We start from the raw sequence: 24,029 nt of genomic DNA, 5'->3' as shown, positions 1-24,029 counted from the left end.
GGGTTTTCCACCCAGCCCCAGCTTCGCGAGGTTTTGCGAGTCACGTATTTCTAGTACTAAATTAAATAATGGCTTGTTTCACGATGTAGTCACTCAAGTTGTAGATCGCGACGTTTCGACTGCTTACTGCTAGTCTTCATCAGGCAATGAAGTCGACTTTTCATGCTTCAGTATTTATGTCACGAAGGTCTGATCCTGCAAGTGCTGCATACAGGGTCTGCTTTACTTCCGGTTTGCTGTCAAATAGGACTTCTGAACTAGAACCGAGTCCTTTGTGACGCACTTGACTTGAGTATCCATACCATATCTTGTCTGTTGCTCTCTTACTGACTATGCTGACCACTGGTAACAGTGTGGTTTGTAACTCAAGCTTCTCCGCATATTCTACTGAAGCTCTGTCAAAGGACTTCTCGTCTCGCGCTCTAGAGAGTGCTGGTGTCGGCCACATGACAACCGTTTCCATCACGTCAAGCTGTCATATGACGTCATTATGCCCCGTTGCGGACCCTAGAGGAGACATGCTTGAACGTACGATCTCTCCTCGGAGTCTTATTGTCATGCCTTTTATACTTGTGAAGTTATGGAGGGGGATTCCCTCGCCCTCTCCGTCTTCAGAGGACAAAAAAAGGAAACAAACACCAGGTCTAGATAGGGTTTGGGCTATGCTGACATGCAAAGGAACATACCGCGTTTACTGAATCGACCACTTTTGTTTTCGCGGACAACCAAACCTGATAACTCTTCAGGTCGCTCTGGGATGTCGACCCTTGCAACATCTTGGTTGATAGAGCGCCGGTATGTGGGCCTTCCATGAAGATGTTTGCACTTCGCTTGCATAACATGTACAGTCAATGCAAATTCCTCTTTAAGTTCGTGTAGCACATAAACGGTGTCCTGCGAGATCAGAGTGTTTATCACTAGAGAACTGGCGACGCAGCGTGTCTGATGAACATATTGCGCGAAACAGGACGCCTGTCTCATGTGGTGTTATATTTTGGCATGAACCTGACAGCAGCCGCCCCTTGTCCACCATCAGAGTTCGCCCGCTCGCATTTTCCGATGAGCTTTTGAGCTGAGACCTAATAGGGCTGACGTCTTTAGATGCCAAGTATGGATTTAGTGCGTCTAGAGGCCTAAATGTAGCTCCTGGTGTAATATAATAACGTTATTTTATCTTCTGAATCAGTCAGAACTGTGCAAAAGGACTCAAAGGGGCTCCTATATTTTTTAGCGGTCGAGGTCTTTCACACCTAAATTTTAACTCTTACTATTGTTTCACATACTGTGTACTATGAGTATAACCCCCCTCCCCCCCCCCCCCCCAATACCCTCGGACTCCAATGCTTGCAGTTTCTGGCACTGTTATTGGTGTCGTCTCAGTAGCATCCACAATAAGCCTGCGGTCATGGCATATCCCTAGCTATGCAGGGGCGTAGCCAGGGTTCCAGGGGTTCCGGAACCCCCCCTCCTATTTTTAACAGTGATTTTATCCCAACAAGAGTGTAATAGATTCTCGACATCTGGACCAAGTGGTTCGATCTGGCGGTCACTACCGCGCCAAATGAAGGTGTTGTGCCTTCCATCCCGCGCCGGACCAATCAGCAGCAGCATCGCGACAATGTACCAGCCCAGACACCATCTGATTACTGTAAGAGGGCAGTTGCTATTCCCCTTCTAGACCATCTACAATCAGAGATGAAAACATACTTCAATCCTACTAATGATGCTGTCTTGTCCAGCCTCTTTAATCTTCTTCCTGAGCTGGTAGCCGTCGGAGACAGAAATCCTGACATTGAAGCAGCGCTGGCCCCAGTTGTTCAAAAGCCGGATAACTTTAACCGCTGGATAAGGCACTATTCAGGTCCGTCTTAAATATACTTCCATTAAACGTTGTCGAAGGTTTTCGTACACTCCCAAACTTAACTGTGGTTAGAGTGTGCATATTCGGTTGTACAAGAGGAAATATTGAAATCTTTGCACTTATTGAAACTGTGGGATAGTGACTTATCCACAGGGTAAAGTTATCCGGCCTTTGAACAACTGGAGCCTGGAGTTTTACGAGAACGACCTTCCTTCTCCTCATATGGTTGATGTTGAGCTCCTGCGATGGAAGAGAAAGTGGTGCAGCACTGATGATGCCGACCTTCCCACCAGTGCAGTTCAGACACTCGCAGCATGCGATCGAGAGTTCTTTCCTAACATCCACACTTTGCCGTCGATCCGCATTTTGTGCACGTTGCGGATAACGTCAGCTGAATGTGAGCGCTTATTCAGTACACTAAGAAGGTTAAAAACATACCTGAGGTCGACCATGTCAAGCGAGCGAGAGTCTGGGCTGGCGTTGAGACATATATATCGAGGAAGTGATAAACCAGTTCGCTCAACGGCAACCAAGGCGTCTTCTGTTTGCGTAGCGTAAACGCCAAAGTCTTGTACGTACGTAATGTAAGGATTTTAGACCAACCGTTTTCGTTGGAACCAATTTGGAACCATCCTCGGAGACCCAGGGGCAGATAGTTGGGTCAAAAGGAAGTCGAACCCCCCCTCCTAGAAATCCTGGCTACGCCCCTGCTATGCCACGAAAGACCAGGAGCCCATTAAGGAGGCTCGAGGCAGTTTTTTTGGACTTAGGGTGGAAGTTTTAAAATTACAATCTCGCATACAAGATAAACTTCGATCTCCTTCATACTACATCATAATTTCAACATATGATCAAAGTTTATTTCCTCGTCGGTTTCCAAGCAACAGCTATTACCATAGCAACGGAAGCGCATAGCCCCTCATTTTAAACATTGTCGATTATCTCGAAATCTAGTCAGACACTTTATGACGAAACTTAAGGGATTTAAACTACTCAATCTAGAAAACTTGTAGGCGAAATTAGAAAAAAATCTGTAAGAGCGTTTTCAAGTAAATAATCAATCAATTTTTATCCGGTGATTTTGTTTATTCCAGCATTTTTCACCAATATCGCTGGCAAAATAAAACTTGATACTTTGTCTTTTCTGTTAAAGGGTCTTTCCTCATAGCAAAACATTCTAAATGTATATTGAGCTTCATGAGAGTCTCCGATTTTAAGATATTTATGTTTAAAATCAGTGAAAATAAAGCGCAGATGAATAAAAAAGTTCCTACTTTGCATAAATCGAGATATCTTTAAAATGCCCGCACAGATTTTTCTGTTAAATTACAAGCGGTTAAAGTAATAATTCTTTTCGATAACTACGCAAGTTTTAGGCTCAGGAACCGAAATTGGTGTAAGATAAGAAGGCTGAATCGTGGTCAAGTTTCAGTCGTTATTCGCTTTCTCCGAACAAGAATTTTATTTTGTTTGTCCCGGTCTATTTCACTTCTATTCACGTGCTTTGAATATTTATCATAACGTGAAGTCCTGCAAAAGGTAAAATTTACAATAGAAGACTTTAGAAGCAGGAGCATATATTTATGTAAATTGTACCTTTTGCACGACTTCACGTAATCATAAATATTCACAGCACGTGAATAGCAGTGGAATAGACCGGGACAAACAAAATAAAACTCTTGTTCGAAGAAAGCGAATAATGACTGAAACTTGACCAAGATTCAACCTTCTTATCTAACACCGATTTCGGTTCTTGAGCCTAAAAATTGCGTGAATATCGAAAAGAATTCTTACTCTAACCGCTTGTAATTTAACAGAATAATCTGCCGGGGTATTTTAAAGATATCTCGATTTATGCAAAGTAGGAACTTTTTTATTCATCTGCGCTTTATTTTAAATGTTTTCAAACATAAATATCTTAAAATCGGAGACACCCATGAAGCTCAATATACATTTAGAATGTTTTGCTATGAGCAATGACCTTTTAACAGAAAAGACAAAGTGTCAAGTTTTTTTTTATTGCCAGAGATATTGGTGAAAAATGCTGGAATAAACAAAATCACCCCATAAAAATTGATTCATTATTTACTTGAAAACGCTCTTACAGATTTTTTTCTAATTTCGCCTACAAGTTGTCTAGGTTGAGTAGTTTAAATCCCTAAAGTTTCGTCATAAAGTGTCTGACTAGATTTCGAGATAATTGACAATGTTTAAAATGAGAGGCTATGCGCTTCCGTTGCTATGGTAATAGCTGTTGCTTGGAAACCGATGAGAAAATAAACTTTGATCATATGTTGAAATTATGATGTAGTATGAAGGAGATCGAAGTTTATCTTGTATACGAGATTATAATTTCAAAACTTCCACCCAAGTCCAAAAAAACTGCCTCGAGCCTCCTTTTAAGACAGACTATAAAGATTGCTAAGCTCACTTATTGATTTATGTAGTGATTAGTTCAAAGTACAAAACACCAGCGACGAAACAGACAAATACTAGTAACGTTTGGGTTATACTCCCACCAGTCGCTTTTAGGGGAGCAGGTAACATGATGTCCCCTAAAAACGACTGCGTGGGATCATGGGATCAGGCTACGTTTGGATTGCACTGTTTCCAAACTAAATTGGCCTTTTGTTCACAAATCAGTTAAAGAGGAGGTCAGCGTATATGACAAAATTAAGGTGTACTTTGTCTTACCAATTCAAGAGCCCAATGGAACCGAAAGACAGTACACCGCTTTGTCGCAATAAAGCTATGGACTCCGACTTGCCTATCCCACGGTCTGATGGTTAGGGGGAGGAGAAGGCTGACATTTACTACTACAGTGTATCTCTCCTTCTTTCAGTTCCCTTTTGTACAATTAATCTTTAATATTTTGCCGTTATTTACAGTTTTAACCATTCATACAGGAATGTCGCAAGTTTGAGAAGACCAAACAATCTGAGCCTGGCCTCAGATCTTTTATTCCTTTTGCACATGACTGTTAATGTTACCACAAGTCAAATTTTTATGTCCTAATAAAATATTATAAAGCACACTACAACTTAAAAATAAAAAAAAAATACACTGCAAAGTTAAAATTTTTGATATAGGCCAGGTTGCAAAATCCTCAAAACTGCTGAAAAAAGCACCTTGAGATAGTTCTGGGAAATTTTATTGACATGTGCATGCTGGTGTCCGGGAGGACTTTGGGCGCCAGCAAGCAATTTAAACTTAGTTAATTTGCATTAAAAACATATATAATTGTATTTTATTTACAAATTTTCAAAACACAAAATTATATTCTTTCTAAAATCTCAGCCCCGGGTTTATTGACCGTATACCTTTAGAGGTATCTTGTGTCCAAGCGATGTAGCGCGTCCGGTTTAAACTGTAGATACCTAAACCCCTTTATCAAATAAAAGCTTATAGAGCTGGCTATCAAACTATACCAAGAATTTTGAAATATATTGAATTGTCGAATTTTTAGCGCTGTTTTCTTGAATCAATTATTTCACTTGAAGGGGACACTTTAAAGAGCTAAAACTCAAAGGGAATTTGTTCGTTTGCCTTCAAATTTGGACAGTAGCTATAGACAACAAAAGCAATTGTCTGCGAATTTTTTCTTTCGAAATATTTTTTCTCCGAGGGCGATTTTTGTTCAATCACTCCACATTTTTTTTAATCCTATTTCGAAAATGTTCTGTAACTTTTCACTGCAATTGAATATGACAAAAGGCAGACACGTTTTTTTTTTAGCGCTTTGGGTCCGGAAACTAAGGAGGAAATTAAATTAGCGAAAAAACAAAATTCGCTTTGACTTGAATCTTTCAAAAGGTGATTCAGACGCTCGCATTTAGAGGTCGTGAAAAATTCGACAATTCATTCTATGTCAAAATTCTTGGTTTAGTTTGATAGCTAGCTACTATAAGCTTTAATTTGATATAGGGGTTTAGATCGCTTGGACGCGAGACACCTCTAAAGGTATACGGTAACCTTAAAATATTTTAAAATTTCGCAAATTTCAGCCTCAATATTCTTATAAAACAATGCATCAGTCAATTCCAACAGTGCCCATCCCCCCCCCCCCCCACCCCCGGGGCCGACCCCCAGGAATTAGGATTTTTTGAAAATAAACTGGCAAATGCCCCACCGCCGGGACAAAATAGTTGTTCAAATGCCCCGGGGTGGTAGCTCAAACATGTCAAAAATGTTTTATTTTCTTCGTTTCTCGTCTTACTTTCAGTAAAATCTAAGCTAATTCAGGCCAAATTAAGTCCTAGCTGGGTCTTGTTTCCCGTAGTTAGTGCACAAATAGGTCATTCTACAGCTCTAGCGTCCCATTTTATGTCCTATCTAGACGTATTCAATAAGAAACTTACTGTATTTGCCAATGAATTTGTCATTAAGGAAGCGACAATGCTGTAGGGTGAATAAAGTGAGATGGTCAAACGCCCTGGGGTAATTGGGTGGAAGGCTAATGCCTGACCCCCGGAATGGACATTGTGGGAAAATGCCCCACTATTGCCCGGGGGTGGGATGGTGGGATGGGCACAGCTGGAATTGACTGATGCATAAATTCTTATATAAAAAGAGTGTACTAGCTGTAAAACAATATACCAGTCGTCATCTAAGAAAACATAACATTCCTACTCCACAGTGGTTAAAGATGAGGTTGTAACTGTTTGGCAAGTTCTTGAATTTTATCTGGATCAGTGATGGGTGAACATTGTCCGTGAGGAAGTTTAACATTGTAGATCACACCGTATAAATTATCAGGCTGATGAAACATTCTATTGAAGTTTATTCCCTTGGAGTTGCAGTCTGCTATTGTCTCTGAGTATTCAGTCATTGTAATTTGTCCTGTTTTGCTGTTGGCAAGTGCCTCTGAAACTCTGTCATACTGTGATGGATAAAGATCATCATGTGGAAGTAATTGCTGAAAAATAAAACACAAGATGTTCTGTTCACTTTATAGCATGTACGAGATGTAACTCTCTATATGTAATGAAATTAAGGCTGTAAGACCTGGTTCACAAGTTACATAGGTTGGAGCATGACAGTGCTGGTCAGTCCATCTAAAAACAGGCCTGAAATAAGTATAAGCATAAAGAATAATGATGAAAAGTGTTTATTCTCCTTGTAGTTCCGTTCATGTTTAGCTTAACTTAGTTGTACTGCAGTCCAAACGTCATCATAGTGAGACAAACGATCGATTAATTTTGATCTATCATTTCAAACCACGATAACTAACACCTCTCATGACATCATCTCTTTTTTTTTCTAAAAGTAATTTAACAGAAAAAGAACAATCAGTTTAAAATGTCGATTTCAGTCTCTTGTTTGGAGCTATTTTTAAACAAACTGCATCATTTCCATTGTTACTGTGACAACCCTTCGACCCCTGCTCTGCTGTTGTGGGTGGGTGCTTATTCGAGGGTGACGCTTAGTAGAATATGTTTGCTCTTACATGCCGTGCTTATCAGAGTCTGAGCTTGAACGTTTCGGGAGCTTTTTGGACTAAAACAGTATGGGGGTTGAGCACTCTTGGAATACAGTTGAACCTCTCCACAATGGCCACCTTGGGGACAGAAGAAAGTGGCCGTTGTAAAGAGGTGGCCGTTATGGGGAGGTAGGGGTGTAATATGACACCTTTTTTTTCGGGAAGTACAACATGTTCATTGTGCCAAGTTCATGCTTACTGTAGCCTATAATGACAATCTAATCTTAAATAATATATATAGATAAAATACACAATAAAACGTAAATAATGTTTTGAATCAAGATGTTAACAAGACGAAACGAGCAAGGTTCGCAACATTCGCTGCATTATTGTAGACTATTTATGCTTACTGCAGCATATATCATTAAAATGGATACAGAAACGTAATGTTCCGAAGACAAATGTCGATTACTGCATCAACTTATAAAAAAAGGTTTTTACAAAAAAGAGCTGTACTGGCCGTACAGAGGTTATTTTGGCAGTTGGGGACGCACTTTAGCGGCCGTTGCCGTTGCAGAGAGGTGGCCGTTGTAGAGAGGTTTAAACAAGAGGTAATGTATGGACTGTCCGCGGGACAAAAAAAAGTGGCCGTTGTAGAGAGGTGGCCGTTAGTGGAGGTTCGACTGTAATTCCAATTGGAACAGCTTGCCCTTCTGTATCTGTTAATAATTATTAACAGATACATAAGGGGAAGCTGTTCCAATGGTAGGTTAAATTCATTTATAGTGGAATGAGGTTTGCAGCAAAAGAACTACAAACCACTGTTTGCAAACGATCAAGCTCAGAGACGGGATAGTTACATGAGATGGCCAACCTTCCTGTAATAGGAAGACTGACAGGCCTGGCAAAATTTTCCTCACTATGTTTGAATGAAAATGAACCAACTCAAGTGAACTGAGCATTTGTGGTCATAAAGAAAAGATATCCATCAAGCATTGGTTCCTCTTTTGTGCAGGTCACTTGTGTTTTAAAGAAAAGTAACGGTTTATTCTGCACATTGCTCAAAAAACCTAACACACCACTAAGTTGTGTATATGACAACTAGTCTCTGTGACAAAATCTGGAATAATAATTTACTTGATTTGATGACAAAATAGTCACATTTGATAGTGTTGCATAAAAGCCTTTCTGTATATTTCTTACCAGTACGCCATCAGGACATTGTAAGAGTAAAGGCAGCCATTGTTCACAACCTTGAGATGCACGTCGTTCCTGAAAGGTTTGAAAGTCTGCCCAATTTGGAAATCTGTGTAAAATGAACAACCACAAATTCTAAGGCCCTGGGCCCTGTTGCATAAAGCAACTTAAGATAAGTGGGAATTTTCCGTTGTCATTCCCTGCATTTCAAACTATTTTTACTTGCTCTTTTTGTGTTTCCTATCCGATTGATCTAAAGGCCAATTTAGATGGTGCAACTTTTGCTTGCGACTGTCGTATGCGATTTCTTGACCACGCGCTGCTCGCGTCATGGAAAAAAATGGCACACAACTCTCGTCATTCAACATTGCCTATACCTACGATTAGCGTAGGATTTTAAAATCCTGCGACTTTTTTATGACGTACCCAAGAGTCGTAAGCGAGTTGTAGGTTTAATTTACATGAAACAATTCGTGTCGTAAGCCTGTCGTAAGCTTGTCGCATGCGACAAAGTCGTACCATATAAATCGCCCTTAAAACAGTTCTTGAGAGAACTCTTCAGAATGAAGAGAGCTACTGCAGAAAACTCTACTTATCTTAAGATGCTTTATTTAACCCAGCCCTGGCCCTAGCTACATGTAAACATTCCAAAACTGTTGGCCAACATCCTCAGCATTTGTACAAATTGGTAACATTTGTAACATTTGTTATACCTCCAACAAATTGTTGGGAAAAGTGTTTGTCACTAAAAGTACTGATATTCATCCAGCCAAACTATATTGGTCCAACTGTAAACATTGACAAACTTAAGGTGCTATAAAATATTTCAACACTGTGACAAAATTTAATTTGCTTAATAATAATAATAATAATATAATAATAAATAATAAATGCACTGTTTATAGTGGAAACGCACTTAGCTACCCAAAGCTAGTTTACAGGCATTCCACTCGGAAATAACGGGAAACAAATAATAATTAAATCGGACATAACATGTTAAAAATCCCAACTGGTAGGAGGCAAACCAGCTTGCTATTTACAAGCGTGGCCGAGGCAGGACTTGAACCCGGGACCTCCGGATTTCAAGTCCGGCGCCCTTACCACTGGGCCACGCCGCCTCCTTAAAGGCAAGACCTGGTGTAGTGCAGAATGCAACATGAGCCTGAGGATACTTCTTTTGGTTGGATTAATTCTTGACTTCAAGTCTTTTAGGGTTTCTAAGAAGTTATGGTACACTACCAGAGATATCACAAATTTACAAACATGTAAGTTTTTGCTGAGATAAAAAATTCCACTCACTGGCAAAATCTTGACATCTCATAAATCTGAGGTATGCCAAGTTTTATTTGTTTCTTTTGACATTTTGAAACTGCTGATGCCGGTGTTATCCACTGAAATGAAACTAAAAATATGTTAACTAAAGATTGTAATCTAGTTTCTGCTAATAATACTCAGTAAATCAACAGGGCCGGAGACAAGGCTGCGTAAAAATACAGACTAAGGCAACTTATCAACATGATGGTAATATAGCTTATAGCAGAGTTGCACTGTCTGGTACAACATTCAAGTTTTGGGGAAGCAAAGTTATCAATAATACATTGAGGCATATCCTGGCAAGTGATCTCATCATGTCCTATTTTGGCTAGCACTTGATACAACAAAAGGTCAGCTGTTGGAGATTTAAAAACATGATTGTGTCAAGATTTCTTGGTGATCTAGGTATAATATGCAAAATGCAGGTTTTTTTTTAAGGGGAAAGGGGTTGGACAGTACAGGCCCCATAGACCCTCCCCACTGATCTGCACTTGTCTGAGGTAATGTAAAGTCGCACTAGAGCCCAAGTAGCCCACACGGCCGGAGCTTAGCCCGGTTCCTATAGCATGAAGCAACTAGGAGTATTGCTACCCCCCCCCCCCCCCCAGGATGGGATGCTAGTCCATCGCAGGGTTATCCCCAGTAGTATGTCACCGATACCCATTTATACACCTGGGTGAAGAGAGACAATGTGGAGCAAAGTTTCTTGTCTCAGGATTCAACACAGCAATAAAGAGACCAACCTGGCCTCAAACCAACGATCCTCAGATCTTCCAACCATTCTATTGAAAGTCCAACGCGGTAACCACCACACCACCACGCCTCCACTGGTCTCAGGCCATAGTATTATTGGTCATGACTGTTTATCAGTATATAAGAATCACTAAGTTTCTGGAAAGTAGTCAAAGCTGGTTGGACTATCAACTTGTCTTGAAGTTTCACAACAAATTTTTAAACTAGCTCACCTTTGAGTGAGTCATCTCCTTGTCGTCAAGAAGCACAGTGGGTTCTTTATCAAGAAAGCAGATGTAAAATAATGTGTCATATCGTCTTGATAAACTGGCAGGTGTCAGCCAATTAGACCATTCACTAAGAGACCACACATCAGGCACACACTCCAATTGCCTGTTAAAGGAAACCAAGGCACGGTTGTTTAAAAGCCGATTAACAATCTCTATCATCTTGATCAGGTAAAAACCTCATTTGTATTTACTTTCAACACAAAATATTTATTTAGCTGATCTATGATTACAAGTTTTCATCTTGCTGGTTAAAAATGGTTTTAAAGGCTAATTTCAAGTTGAACAAAAGTCTAAGTCAAAACTGAGGGCCAAAAATCCTTTGAAAGTATCTTCATTGATTTGTGATTAAACTCAAATCAAAGTTCATTTTAATCCAGGGTTAGCTTAATCGGGCTTTGAACAACTGGGCCCAAACCATTAGTTCTCCAGAGTGTGTCAGAATGTTGCAAAAATTTGAAATACAGTACCGCCTGGAACTATTGACCCATCGGGACTAGGGCATACCTCGTCTTTACCGCGGGTAGTGGCCGCGCGTCCACCTAGGTGAAAACACGGTCGTTCCGCGGTGAAGACGAGGTACAGTGTGCCGCGGTAAATTTGCCGCGGGCGAAAAGACGAGGCGTGCCGCGGGAAAGAACAATGGGGACTGGTTGCATTTCTAAAATAAGCGTTAGCGTGAGTGAAGACGTTTATACTGCAAGTCAAAGTGTTCGAGGTGCGAAGAATCGGTGCGTAATCGAAGGAGTAAGTTGAAGTCAAAATGGCGTTGGGTAGTACGTTCGCGTAATAATTCAAATATTGAAATCCTGAATCTTTACCTCGGCAAATGTTTGTATTCCGTCTTTTCAGAGATAATAAAAGTAACTAACAATCCAACACTCCAAAGAAGCTTGTTACATGTATCTCCGAGGGTATGTTAAATACGCAGTGAAATACGTGAACGTTGATTTACCTGCTTTTCAAAACACTCAGTGTAAGTTTACGAAAGAGAGTTCGCTGAATTGTCATAAAAAATCCTTTTTTTAAAATTTAGTTTTCTTAATTTGTTCATTTCGATACAAGAGACGGGGCAAACGTCTTGTAAATTAACCGTAATTTGCATAGGAGCAAGTTTGACGTTTGTTTTGCACTCGTGGGAACCGCTGCTTCTGATTCGTCAGCTATTTTTGTACGTGTCCGACCAAACAGCTGCTAAAAATATCTCCTGAATTTTAGAGCAAGCTTGTGTTCTAAAAAATCGGATATTGAGAGGGAATATTATTCTTGTTGCAGTGCCAAGTTCATTTTAAAAGAAAGAGGTTTAAAATAGACTGTAGACACAAGCGACAAAATTTGCGAGTCAAGCAAGGGTTTCAAGTTACAACAACATCGTCACGCGCGAACTATATGTTTTATAATCCGTAAATTTCGTGGGTCAGTTTTTTTTTCTTTTGCTTCTCCTAACTTAAAATTGAAATAACTTGGCAAAAAATACAGTAAACAGCGGACTAACATTCTGGAACACTGCCGTGTTGCATCAAACAGCTTGTCACGTCAGGAGTCCGAGTGACAATGATCGACAATGTGTTGGAATTGCAATTGTTCGGGCGGTGAGCGGCACAAAACATGCCAAAATATTATTTGTTTTCAATTTATAAATGATTTTAAAAGGTCCGGCAAACGGAACTCCACAGACTGTGTCGAAAATTCAAGTTTGCCTGTTTTTTCTTGAGCAAATCTGCACGCTTCGAAGCTTCGATAGTGAATATTGCGCATTGTCCACAAGAAGTCGTCAAATATTTTGGGTATACCGAGTTTTGAGATATTAAATCAGAATCTTCCTCAAAGGATTTTTCAAATGTGGTTGGACACTCGAAAACGGATTCTCATTTTCTTCAAATGGTTCAAGCCTTCAAGGGCCGAGAATCGTATGTGTATCGCCCATGATTGTCCTCCGTAGTTAACGTTCTTCGGTGCGATTTTGCCATTAGAAGCTGACGAACCAAAACACAAAGCAAAGGAGACAAAAGCGTATTCAAACTCTACCGCGTCTTTCCTTTACCGAGGTTTTACCTAGGTGAACTTTCCCGCGGCAACTTTGGAGCCATACCGCAACCGAACCGAGGAAATAAAACGTCCTACTGCGGGAATACCGAGGGAAACCCGCGAGTAGGTCCCGCGGCAACGACGCGGCAAATGGGTCTATAGTTCTAGGCGGTACTGTAGCTTTCTTGTGTCATCCCAGCATGTGAGACTCATTGAAAAATATTACATTGTCAAACTTTACAATGGATTTAATTTTTCTCGGGAACTAATGAGAACATCAGTAAAACCCTGACACCCTTTGTGATATAATCCAGTTTGTTGGGATGTCTGTATTAATGTGAGAACTAGTAATTTACTCACAGCACATGCTGTCAGTTATTCTAATGTGGTTACAAAGCAACTAAGTTGTAAACAGTTCATACCACTTTCTCATAGGTTTAAACCTTCACTTTCAAAGTTAGAACCCAGGTATTACCTGCACATGGTAAAAAATTTTGAAGCATCTGCATAAACCTTTTTCCTCCAGCTCTGAATTTCTTCTGTATTAAGGTGGCTCTGTTGTTCACCTGCCAAGCTTTTCAGTAACAAAATGCCAGACTCCTCAAATGTTTCTCTAATTGCACATATTCGAAAAGCAACTTCACTTGGGATATCTGTGGTTGATTTCTTTAACACAGGTGGGCGTGGTCCTTGAATGTTGACAAGGGAGGTAAAATCTCTACCAAATTTGGCAAATGAGTGTTTAAACAGTTCCATCCAGTCATTTGAAAAGTCAGCTTTTTTCTCAATAATTCCACCAGGAAATACATACGTACTTGGCTGAAATAATTTAGCGAAGATAAGTCAAATGCAATAAGCAGATGGAATTTTAACCATCTTGTATGCAGCGGCGGCGTTAGCTAATTGACCTTAATACTTACCCTATTGTAGCCCTCTCCCGATCTGTTGTGCGACCTGGCCATAAAGTAAAAAAAACACTTACCATAAATGCACTCTTGGCTCCTCTCTCAAGCAACAAAACCCTGTAATCAAAGTGGCTGTTAAGTGCAGTGTTTCGTGCAACTAATATTAAAGTGGCGGCATCCCGTATCGTGGTTTTAATGGCCTTCATATTTATGTCGACTTGTGTGCATTCAATCTTGCAATCTCAGCAGACATATTGGATTCATCTGGCCGTTTGAAATCTGGGTACGAAAATTGTACGCCAGGTCACCAAGCTCTCGATCCAGTCTTACTCATATTACAAATGTCAGCCAACAAGTCTCGTGAACATTTTATTACAATTTCATGGCAAAAAAGAAGTTCATACAGTGAATTAAATAGGAGTGATAACATAATATAAGTTATATAAGTTAAGTAAGAGAAAAGAAAGCAGAGAGAGAGAGAGAGAGAGAGAGAGAGAGAGAGAGAGAGAGAGAGAGAGAGAGAGAGAGAGAGAGAGAGAGAGAGAGAGAGAGAGAGAGAGAGAGAGAGAGAGAGAGAGAGAGAGAGAGAGAGAGAGAGAGAGAGAGAGAGAGAGAGAGAGAGAGAGAGAGAGAGAGAGAGAGAGAGAGAGAGAGAGAGAGAGAGAGAGAGAGAGAGAGAGAGAGAGAGAGAGAGAGAGAGAGAGAGAGAGAGAGAGAGAGAGAGAGAGAGAGAGAGAGAGAGAGAGAGAGAGAGAGAGAGAGAGAGAGAGAGAGATAAAGAGCGTAGAGTGAGAGGAAGAAAGAGCGAGACAGGGAGAAAGAAGAAAAACAAAGCCATATTAAAGGATAGCCTACAAAGGAGTCGGAGACCCCATACAAGGCAGACCACCTAAAGAAGCCCTCCCAAGAACCGTTGTAATTTAAAGGTAAAAATTTAACTAAATAAATATTATTACAATATAAATATATTACACTTGCTCAAGCCACAATTTTGGATTTTTAAACAGCCTTGGCTTTTTTGAGTCTGCTACGACGTCATGTTGGTCTTGGCCTTCAGGTACGAGAATACGTAATACGAGCAAATCCTCTCTTTATATTATCTCCACAGTGTATATTCTTGGTTTTCACGTGACGTCACCAAATTCTAGAATTCAAAACTGGGAGGCCTGCAAAATTTTTACCTTCATTCAAGGAAAGATTACCTAAAAATATGTCTGTTCACAATTCCTTAGCTTGATGTCGTGCTTCCTTTTGAAAATAGAACAGTTTCAATTTCCGAGTTTCCATCGTGCGTGACATCAGGAGGACGGCCGTGACAGAGCTTTTCCGTATCTTAAAAATGACTCTTCGTGTGATTTTCAGCATTCTAAACAATTTAAGTTTGAGGAGAAATATTAATTCGAAAATTCACAAGGGCAAACAAACATCTTTTCTGGCAAAAGTGAACTCCAGATGTTTTTTCCTATTTCCGGCCGCCATGTTTGTACCCCTCAGAGGGACACAAACTAATGGCGTCTCCATCCTAAGCTCTATAAATTTATGTGGAACATTTTGTCAAATAACTCGAGTACGGAATTCCGCAAAAACCGGAAACTTGGACAGATGCTCTCTCTTTCTCTCTCTTTCTCTCGCTCTCTCTCTCTCTCTCTCTCTCTCTCTCTCTCTCTCTTTTGCCACGGGGGCCGAGTAGGAGAGGACCCTGGGAACGAGGTTGTTGCGAAGCTACGAGCTAGGGTTGGGAAGACCGTTGATTTGAAGTGAAAGAATCTGCTAAGGCAGCTACAAAGTATGAATTGTCTCGCTCTTTAATGTTTATGATGGTGATTGAGAGGATGGAGGCTCTTTGAATAGCCCGACTCTTTAGTCGCGTTTTGATCACGGTGACCGTGTTCTGCCCGCGGTTGGTTGGATTATTCTTGTCGCTCATGATTTGCACAGTAAGCAGTCACATCTCTTATGAATAAAAATTTGATTACCTTTAATTTTTGTTCGTGTATTTTCTTCAAGAGGTGGCCATTTTGAATAACTTAGGCGCGATGAGTGTCGCGTTGGATGAGCCCGAGTTTACTTCGGAAATCGCCCGCCCAGAAACTTCCGAAGAACTTTGAACTTTACAACTTGGTCCCATGCCTCTCGATAGATGACTGCGCCTAAACTTCCACACACCATCGTGGACCGGGTTCGAGACCTCCTGCTAAGCTGACGGAACCGTTTAAACCGACGAGGACACACCAAGGCTTTATTTTCGTATTATTTCTCTCTTAGGAGTTCTATAGATTTCCTATAGAACTTTCACGAGGCGAAACCGTAAACTACGTGGAAAATTAAGTAAACGGGGGAAAGATCTGTAGATAAAGCAAAAGCAGACTGCGTGTTAATTTTAAATTTTCGCGCAATATAAAACGCAAAGCAAACAATAAAGCGGGTGGGACAATAGTTTACACGAGCAACATTGCTTTATCCGGATTTAAAACCACGAGGTGCAGTTGAGTGGTTTTAGAACCGATAAAACACGTGCTGTGAGTTTTTGAAAAACATTCCTGGAAAAGCGTGAGTCAAGAGAATTCATAACAATGATGTTTTGTGAACGTTGACAATTAACATACAAGAAAAACATTTTAAACACCGCATACTAATAAGGGGAGGTTTTATCGGGTTTTAAAATCACTGCACGTGATGTTTTATCGACCATTAATAGGTCAATGGGCTTACGAATTATTTATGAGTTTTTGAATGAAGGTCAGCTTCTCACGCCTTCGTAGAGGTCTCTTACCGAAGCAACCTTAAAATGAGATAACCATGCAATCAAAATGGAGTGGAGAGAACTAGAGTGAGAGCTGTCATACGGTAAATATTATGGGCCGAACCTCACATGCAGGCTGACATGGCACATGGTACTAACAACGCGTCGCTGGCTAGTCAAAACACTTCACCACAGACAATAACTTCCGCCGACATGCAGATGTGACGTCTTTCCTTTATCATTACTGAGAGATAACATCATTTTCGGACGATTCGGTTAAGTTTAAAAGAATATTGAAGACGTTTTGAGTTCAAAACGATATTAGAAACGCGCTAAACGACAGGATTTAAGGACGATCTATTCGACCGAGACGTATACAGGCGTAGACAGATTTTTGTATTATTTTCTGTTGTCTTTTCCGTATCACTTTAGCTGAATGTTCAAGCAACAGAAACTCAGCAGGAGCGGCGGCCAACGGTTGAGTTTATATTGCCTTGAAAAGTAAAGAAATCTTGTTTCCCGAATAAACAAAGTTATCTCTTCTGATCGGAAATCACAGCTGGTCTGCCTTTTCACAACGAGTGACTGATCTTTATCTTTGTGGCTTTTGCTGAAACAAAAGATGGTAATTAATTCTCCCATTTTGCGAAAGTAGGAAGCAAGACTTTACCCAAGACAAATAAACATTGTTGTTCACGTTAAGTTAAACCGGTTGTATGAGGTGACAAGAAAAATGTTGGTCTGTCTTGTACACTCGGAGACGGTCTGCAAATTTGGAGATTAAAATGGATTATAATGCGCCGATCAAATCGAAACTTCAACATCCCCCCCCCCCCCGGGCAAACCCCGGGCATTTGACTATTTTCTGTGCCCGGGAGTGGGGAATTTGACGGGTAAGGCCTTCCCGGGGGTGGGGAATTTGACCTTGCCTGGGTGGGGTGGGGAAAATTGAACCGGAAGTGTCAGGTTTCAAATCGCTTTTTTTTGGGGGGGGGGGGGGGGGGGCGAAGTCGCTAACAGCTATAAACACGTGTTTGGACGAGATGGAAGAGTTTTAAAGGAGGAGATACAGCATTACAAAAAAAGCTTACAAAAAAGGTCTTCAAAAGTGAGAGTGCTTAAATATTAATTATTTTTATAGATTGTATATAAACGATGTAGATTTTTTATACAATGAGTCAAGCTGCGGCTTTGTCCCGCAGCACTTGAATAGTGAAAGAAATAAACACTGTCGAATGAAAAACCGCTTTGGCTTAAATTGCAGAATGTCCTGCCGCTCGAACAACATTCTACGTAGCCGGCTAACTAATTTTAAAATATGTATTTCTAGTTCTTTAAACGATGTAGTTTTTTATGCAATGAGTCAAGCTGCGCCTTTCTCCCGCATTTGTGTCTGCAGAGGTTTTTTTGAATAGCCATAAAACACTTAACAGCAGTGAACAGTTAAAGAAAAGAAAAACATTGTCGAATGAAAAACCGCCCCTTTGGCTTACACTGCAGAATACCCTGCCACTCGAACAGTCTACGTAGCGGGTAACTCATTTTAACTTAATAAATTCAATTTCCAATCATTAGTTTCAATGTTAAAGTTGTCAGATTTTAGTTGTCAGAGTTGTGGTTTTTGTAGTAACTCATGACAGGAGCCGACAACGATTGTTCTTTAGGAGGGGCATTTGACAGACAAATCCGACGATAAGGTGGGGCATTTGAACACCATTTTGGCCCGAGGGGAGGGAATTTGAACGATCCAATCTTCAAAAGTTCAAATGCCCGGGGTTTGCCCGGGGGGGGGGGGATGTTGAAGTTTCGAGTTGATCGGCGCATAAGTGGATTTTAAATATCATTTATAAATAGGGATGCATGTAATGGGTAAGTTACCGGGCAGACAACAGATGGGTTTTTATTTGCTTTCAAGCATTTGTCATAGGTTAATTTTTAAATATTTATAAATGCCGTTTTTGTTGTTTGCCTCATATAACACCGACCTTTTCACACTTGAAGGTTTGAAAAAGTGCATTTTATTAGGTTTCCAATTCTTTTAGAAAGTCTTTACGTTTTGTTAAGCTTGTGTACTTGCTAGTGGCCTTTACAATTTCGAACTTTTTCTCGAGCAGTTTCTGAAGTAACACCTCTCAGTCCCAAGGTAAAAAGTGAACTTTTCCTTACAGCAGAATGTAACAGATGTAAACAGTACGAGGGTCCCCAATAGGGTTCTTCAATCCCGCCATCCCGGACAAAATTTTCCCTCAATCCCGTAATCCCGACAGCTGTTTTAGCCCTATCCCGATCCCGGTCAGGTCATAATTTTTTTCATGCCCTTTATCTCGACGAAAAAAAGACATTTTCAGTTGGATGTAATTTTCACTGCAAATCTGAGTACTGTTCTTTGTACTGGTCTTTGGTCACGCGAGAAATATTAGCCCGGGGAGGGGGGAGGGGTACTCCTCGGAATTCTTGGATGGGGTGTGCCGCCCGGGTCTTCAAATCCCGACCCTATTTCAGACCTAAACATGCCATTTTCCACACCCGTTTTCAGACCAGACCTCTAAAATTCATACCCGTTTTCAGACCTGAACATTATGCATCAGTGCCGAACGAAAGGTTGACGCTAGGAGTAAAAGTAAGCTGGAATGACATAGTTTATCTATTTCTTTTTCTCGCTATCAGTTAGTCGTTCCAGTTACGTGGTGAGAAGAAAAATATGTTTGTAAGCTTTCATAAATGTTCCCGGCCCCAAAATCCTGACCCGATTTCAGACCGTAATTGTCAAAATCTATACCCATTTTCAGACCAAAACGGCTCAAAAACCATACCCTTTGGGGCGGCACATACCTATATACCTTATATAGGGGAGTACCCCCTCCCCCCGGGAATATTAGCTGTAAGATTATTTCTTCTATTTCTTTCCATCATAACGACGACATCGTTCATTTAAGACGTTTTTGAAGTTTCCCGCGAATCACGTCAGTCAATAAGTCGTTGGCAATTCCTTTTTAGAGCTTGCTCTTTATCCTTTTTTTTTTCTTTTTTCTCACAATTGAATGGTGAGGGCTGCCTTTCCTATCACGTTGCTCCTTGGAAAACTTTGCTGTCATCAAACTCTGAAGAGCGTTGCTACTCACGAACCACAATGTGAGACTGCAACAAATATTTGAAAAGGGGTCAGGCCAAACACGACTCCCGCTGGCTGCTTAATGCACCTTAGACTTCTGGATAAAGTGCTTTCCTGAGTACGTTTCTAAGAGATTTTCGTTTTCGATCAAAATGTGGTGAGGTCTCTCTGTTGACCTTTTGATTTTGATCATGAAGGAAACTACTCAAATTTACGGAATGGAGGTTTTCTTAGGTCCTTATCATTCGGAGCCGTTTGAATTAGTTCCTTTCTGCCGTTGTGTACTGTAGCAATTGTTTAGACAATTGTTGTGTACTGTTGCGTTCTGTGGCAATTGTTTACGCTTATCGGTTCAAGTTAAATGCAAGGTCTCAGGGAGCACAAATAAATTTCATGACGAATTTGACCACGATCAGACGATATTGCCACACCTGAGAGTCGTCGTTAATGAGGACTTCTCGTATTGCAAGGACTTAACAGGTTTAGATTTTGGTCTTAATTCCAAGTCCATCATTTTGGATACTACGGTACCACCAGCTACTCCAGAAAATATAAGACACTCGATAACTCTCGCCGCAACGATAGCGCGTGGCGGAAAGCAAAATGCTCTTGTCAAATTTTATGTAAGTTCCGAAGGTTCATTTTGCAAACTGAATACTATCATAACTTCTCCTGACCCTCATGGAATTTACTGGTGCCCGTATCCCAACTGCACGGCAAAATCAAGGAAAAGAGCGCTCTTGAAAGTACAATTAAAAAAGACACACCACGGCCCGTTTTACTGTGCTCAATGTGGGAAAAACTTCCTCCATTTGCCTTCATTAACCCGTCATACTAGGAAGAGTGGGCATTCAAGATGGAATGACGATGGGGATTCTGAAGATAATCGACGTCATACTGTTGCGGCCATAGAAAGGTTTTCCCTTCATATGTATGAAAGATATATTCTCATTAACTGAAAATGCTTTACTGATGATGATTATACTATCCAATTTTATTCTAACTGAATTAGTGTATTTATACCTCATTACACGTATTATCGTATATTTCAAAACCTTATTAGTCCTTGCACGAATATCATCAATAGCAAGTCTGACAATAGTGAATACCGTGTAAGTAATTTCTTCATGTATAACCTTACTGTGTATCAAGTAAACACTTACCGGCTTGTTAAAAGCAATAAACTTATCTGTTTGGTACAGAAGCCTGAGACTTATGGTAGTTCGCTTCATCTACAAACTAACAATCACCTTGAAAAATGTGCACGTTTGTAACGAATGTCTAAATCGGTGACACCGAGTTTCTCGAGTAATGTCAACTTGAATAGTCCAAAAGCGTAATTAGATGCTTCCCGTCACTTCTTTGTTGTTTTCCAACAGGGCAAAGGCAATCTCATACCGCAGATCATTTACATCTTCCTGCACAAAATAGCATAAATAGATTATAATTAAAAGGAAGAAAGAATCATCAAATAAAGTAGCAAATTTAACAGCAAATTTCTTAAACTTTTCAAATTTAAGACAATTTGGTGGGATTTTTTTTTTTTTGGGGGGGGGGGGGGGAGGTGGCGCACTACTTCCTTTATGTATGCCACTCGAGAAAAGCAATTCTAAGTCCTGAAACGAGTTGAAAACTATACGGTAATTTTTATTACACTTTACAGCATACTAACTTCAGTTGACGATCAAATTCTTAAAATTTCATACCTGTCGAAAATCCAGTGGCCTTCCTTCAACCAAACGTTTTGCATTCTGATAAAAAAAACAACGGTGAAATTACATTTACTTGCCGTTATGCTGAGTTGTGAAATAAAGGTTTAAGGTACATACAATGCCGAGTTCATACCTGTAACAGCTTTTCACTCACCTCAAGCATGAATACTCCACAACTATTGTAGTCTTCTCGCTTGGGGCTTCTTTTAAGAATTGTCTTCAATTCCTTTCGAATCCCGTGCGCGGAAAAAAAATTCCTGGGGAGCATAATTTATATGATTGTTTCAAACCATCTAGATGGCTTTTTTGCCCTTGCCCCAGTTGGAGTTAAGTGTACGATTCATTATTAATGGACTATCCTTTGCCAGTTAGTTTATTGGTTTAATTCTGTTCAACTGAGTACGACAGCAAGCTCTTAAGCAAGTCTGTACAGCCAATTGTTGCCCTTTCACATGCTTAATTCTTAATACCTAAGTAGAGCGTTTATACCGTGTTACAGTAACTTTCATCCATTAGCGCTAATTTCTTATTCACTAGAATTATAATTCTTCATTCCAAAAACATACCTGATGTTGCTAAAGAATGAGGGCAAATAAGTAGTTGTACACAAAACCTTTTTACCCAGTTAAAATCCAATGAGATCGTTTACAAATCATACTCGGTTCATAACAAAATGCCCTACTTTGCTGTACGTTAGGCAGTATTTCTGTTTGCCTTAAGAAAATTTTTAAAATCAATTTACCACGAATCTACATAAATTGACGATGCATTGTACCTGCTTCTTCCCTAAAGTTTCTATAATTTTGAGGATAGCGTTTATGACCTAAAGAAAAATTAACAAAAAAAACCGTGTTATTATAACTGCCGAAAAACCCACTGAACGTTCCCCACCTTTGACTAAGATTTGGCATGAAATGCACATACCTCGTCGTTTAACCAGCCAGCAGTAAAACCGGACTTGTAACGTTTCAGGACTGCTTCATCTTCTTCTGAGAAGGTACACTGCAGGGTTTTTAAGTCCCCTATTGTGATGCCGACGTCTCCAATTTCCTCCTCGAAGTCGGCGTGCCTCTTTAAATCCCACATTGAATCCACCTGGAGGGATATGTGAGTGTATGCAATCAATGCAGTGTAATTGCAATCGCATGAAGTGCTTAGTAAAGCAGCATTTACGGAACATGATCTTTCTTTGCAATGTATGTCTGCTGTACTCTAACGCTGTCAGTCACTTGGGATTAACATGACGTCACTCGTTAAAATTAACGTTTATTAAAATGTAAAGTGTTACAGCTTTGGGGCACTGGAACAACTTAGAAATGTAAGACCTAGATGAACTTTTCAGATGAAGTACACTTCAGTCTCTCAGGGTCGAACGCAAGGTACTGGTCATGAAGATTTCCCATAAGGAAAGCCGCTATTTGCAAAGATTGCGTTTGCTGAAACTTGCCACGCAACGCAATTCTTCTTCGTGAGAAAAAGTTGCGGACAAAGAGGGGATATTTCAGGCCCATTCTTTTACTGACATAACTTGGATTGCAACGGCTTTACGTAGCTATTTATACTGATAGGAGAACTAACTTCAATAAGGGTGTCTTCACTTCGGAGTGCATAATAAGCGTTTGTTGAAAGCCAAAACTATTACGCCACCTTTGCACCTTACCTTTGCTCTACAGAGGCAGTTCTTCCTGAACTCTGCATATTTTTTGCGGAGAATCTCCATATCTTTTATCACGAAGGACTTTTTACCTTCCAAAAAGACCTTCACATCACGATAAAATATCCAATTTTTATCCACTTCTTCGACGTCCTTTCTGTATTCGAACTTGTCGTTCGGACGCTGGTCATGAAATCTAACAATTACATTCCCATCGTGGTTGAACTTGGTTATTCTGCCAACGTAGAACTTGTTTGGGAAATATACTGCCACCCACTGCTCGAGCGTCATTTCACAGTCCTATAAAAACCAAACATTCAAGCGATTCATGAAACTCAAGGAATTTGATCAACTTGAAAGATGTTTTCAATTGTTTATTTTTGAGAATAGCAGAGGTTTCCTTAAACTAAGAGTTTTTGCCCACAGTCACAGATGGTACATTAACGGCAAATGATACACTTCTTATAATGGTAAAAAAAAAAAAAAAGCTTACTAAATTATGTCACATTACAGGTGCGACTATCATAGGTGCCTTGTGTGAAAGGAAAAAGAAGAAGCCACCGATGGCCATCCAATCACAAAGGTTCATTTGAATCATATACCAATTGATTCTGGGATCCTTTCAAGTTACCTTTCTCGCTCGTTTTGTAGAGGCTCCATCCTCGCTATCACTGCCATGTACATCCCTCTCCGATTCTTGGAATTTATGGGGTAAAAAAGTGAGTTTCACAATTCAATTTGTTGCTTCAATTGAAATGAACCTTACTCGCAAAACATTAAAAACACACATTTAGTAGGCAAGTAAAAGAGATTCTGACATTTAAATTAAAATGAAAAACAATTCTACTACAAATTTTATTAGAATAATTGGCCCTTCTTACGTGCTTTGGTGTGCAGTCGTCGTGCACGAAACTTTGAACAGGGCTTCTGATATTATGCGATGTTGCGATTTCGCATAATTGACCTAAAATCGCAACAAATCGCATAATTCATGAAAAATCGCAGAATTTGTACAAAATCGCATAATTTAAGACAAAAAGAGCAAAAATCTCACTTTATGTTAAG

General features: G+C 40.1%; 2 protein-coding genes, 1 long non-coding RNA gene and 1 other non-coding gene across 4 annotated transcripts; all 4 read right to left on the bottom strand.

The window, feature by feature from the left end:
• Window positions 1-5,454: 5,454 nt before the first annotated feature.
• On the bottom strand, window positions 5,455-14,079 carry LOC146484093 (acyl-coenzyme A diphosphatase NUDT19-like). The gene is made up of 6 exons (XM_085105428.1): window positions 13,821-14,079; window positions 13,314-13,657; window positions 10,757-10,916; window positions 9,777-9,868; window positions 8,484-8,586; window positions 5,455-6,776 (listed from the first exon to the last, which is right to left on the bottom strand). Exons 1-6 carry the CDS (start codon window positions 13,947-13,949, stop codon window positions 6,501-6,503), a joined length of 1,104 nt encoding a protein of 367 aa, XP_084961554.1. The 5' UTR covers window positions 13,950-14,079; the 3' UTR covers window positions 5,455-6,500.
• Window positions 9,523-9,595, bottom strand: Trnas-uga (transfer RNA serine (anticodon UGA)). Its single transcript has one exon. It is a non-coding gene; the product is annotated as a tRNA-Ser (tRNA).
• A 6,489-nt stretch (window positions 14,080-20,568) lies between the features above and the next one.
• Window positions 20,569-21,908, bottom strand: LOC146484092 (uncharacterized). The gene is made up of 4 exons (XR_014863726.1): window positions 21,877-21,908; window positions 21,465-21,567; window positions 21,305-21,349; window positions 20,569-21,016 (listed from the first exon to the last, which is right to left on the bottom strand). It is a non-coding gene; the product is annotated as an uncharacterized LOC146484092 (long non-coding RNA).
• Window positions 21,906-23,878, bottom strand: LOC146484091 (uncharacterized). The gene is made up of 5 exons (XM_085105432.1): window positions 23,846-23,878; window positions 23,596-23,661; window positions 22,971-23,264; window positions 22,235-22,405; window positions 21,906-22,133 (listed from the first exon to the last, which is right to left on the bottom strand). The coding sequence occupies exons 3-5, from the start codon at window positions 23,253-23,255 to the stop codon at window positions 22,044-22,046; spliced, it is 546 nt and encodes a 181-aa protein (XP_084961558.1). The 5' UTR covers window positions 23,256-23,264; window positions 23,596-23,661; window positions 23,846-23,878; the 3' UTR covers window positions 21,906-22,043.
• Window positions 23,879-24,029: the final 151 nt, after the last annotated feature.

The sequence above is a fragment of the Pavona decussata genome, unplaced genomic scaffold (genome assembly GCF_977016875.1).
Source record: "Pavona decussata unplaced genomic scaffold, jaPavDecu1.1 SCAFFOLD_37, whole genome shotgun sequence".
Taxonomy (NCBI): Eukaryota; Metazoa; Cnidaria; class Anthozoa; order Scleractinia; family Agariciidae; genus Pavona; species Pavona decussata.
This window is presented reverse-complemented; position numbering and strand designations above follow the sequence as displayed.

Bases quoted from the DNA above. Each gene is read 5' to 3' on its own strand.
- LOC146484091 (XM_085105432.1), bottom strand. From the start codon at position 23,255: ATGACGCTCGAGCAGTGGGTGGCAGTATATTTCCCAAACAAGTTCTAC. The intron at 22,406-22,970 runs GTAAGGTGCAAA...ATATCCCTCCAG, and splicing joins ACTGCCTCTGTAGAGCAAAG to GTGGATTCAATGTGGGATTT. The intron at 22,134-22,234 runs GTATGTGCATTT...ATTTTTCTTTAG, and splicing joins CTGGCTGGTTAAACGACGAG to GTCATAAACGCTATCCTCAA.
- LOC146484093 (XM_085105428.1), bottom strand. From the start codon at position 13,949: ATGAAGGCCATTAAAACCACGATACGGGATGCCGCCACTTTAATATTA. The intron at 13,658-13,820 runs GTAAGTGTTTTT...AAATTATTTCAG, and splicing joins GAGCCAAGAGTGCATTTATG to CCAAGTACGTATGTATTTCC. The intron at 6,777-8,483 runs GTAAGAAATATA...TTTATTTTTCAG, and splicing joins AATGTCCTGATGGCGTACTG to CAATTACTTCCACATGATGA.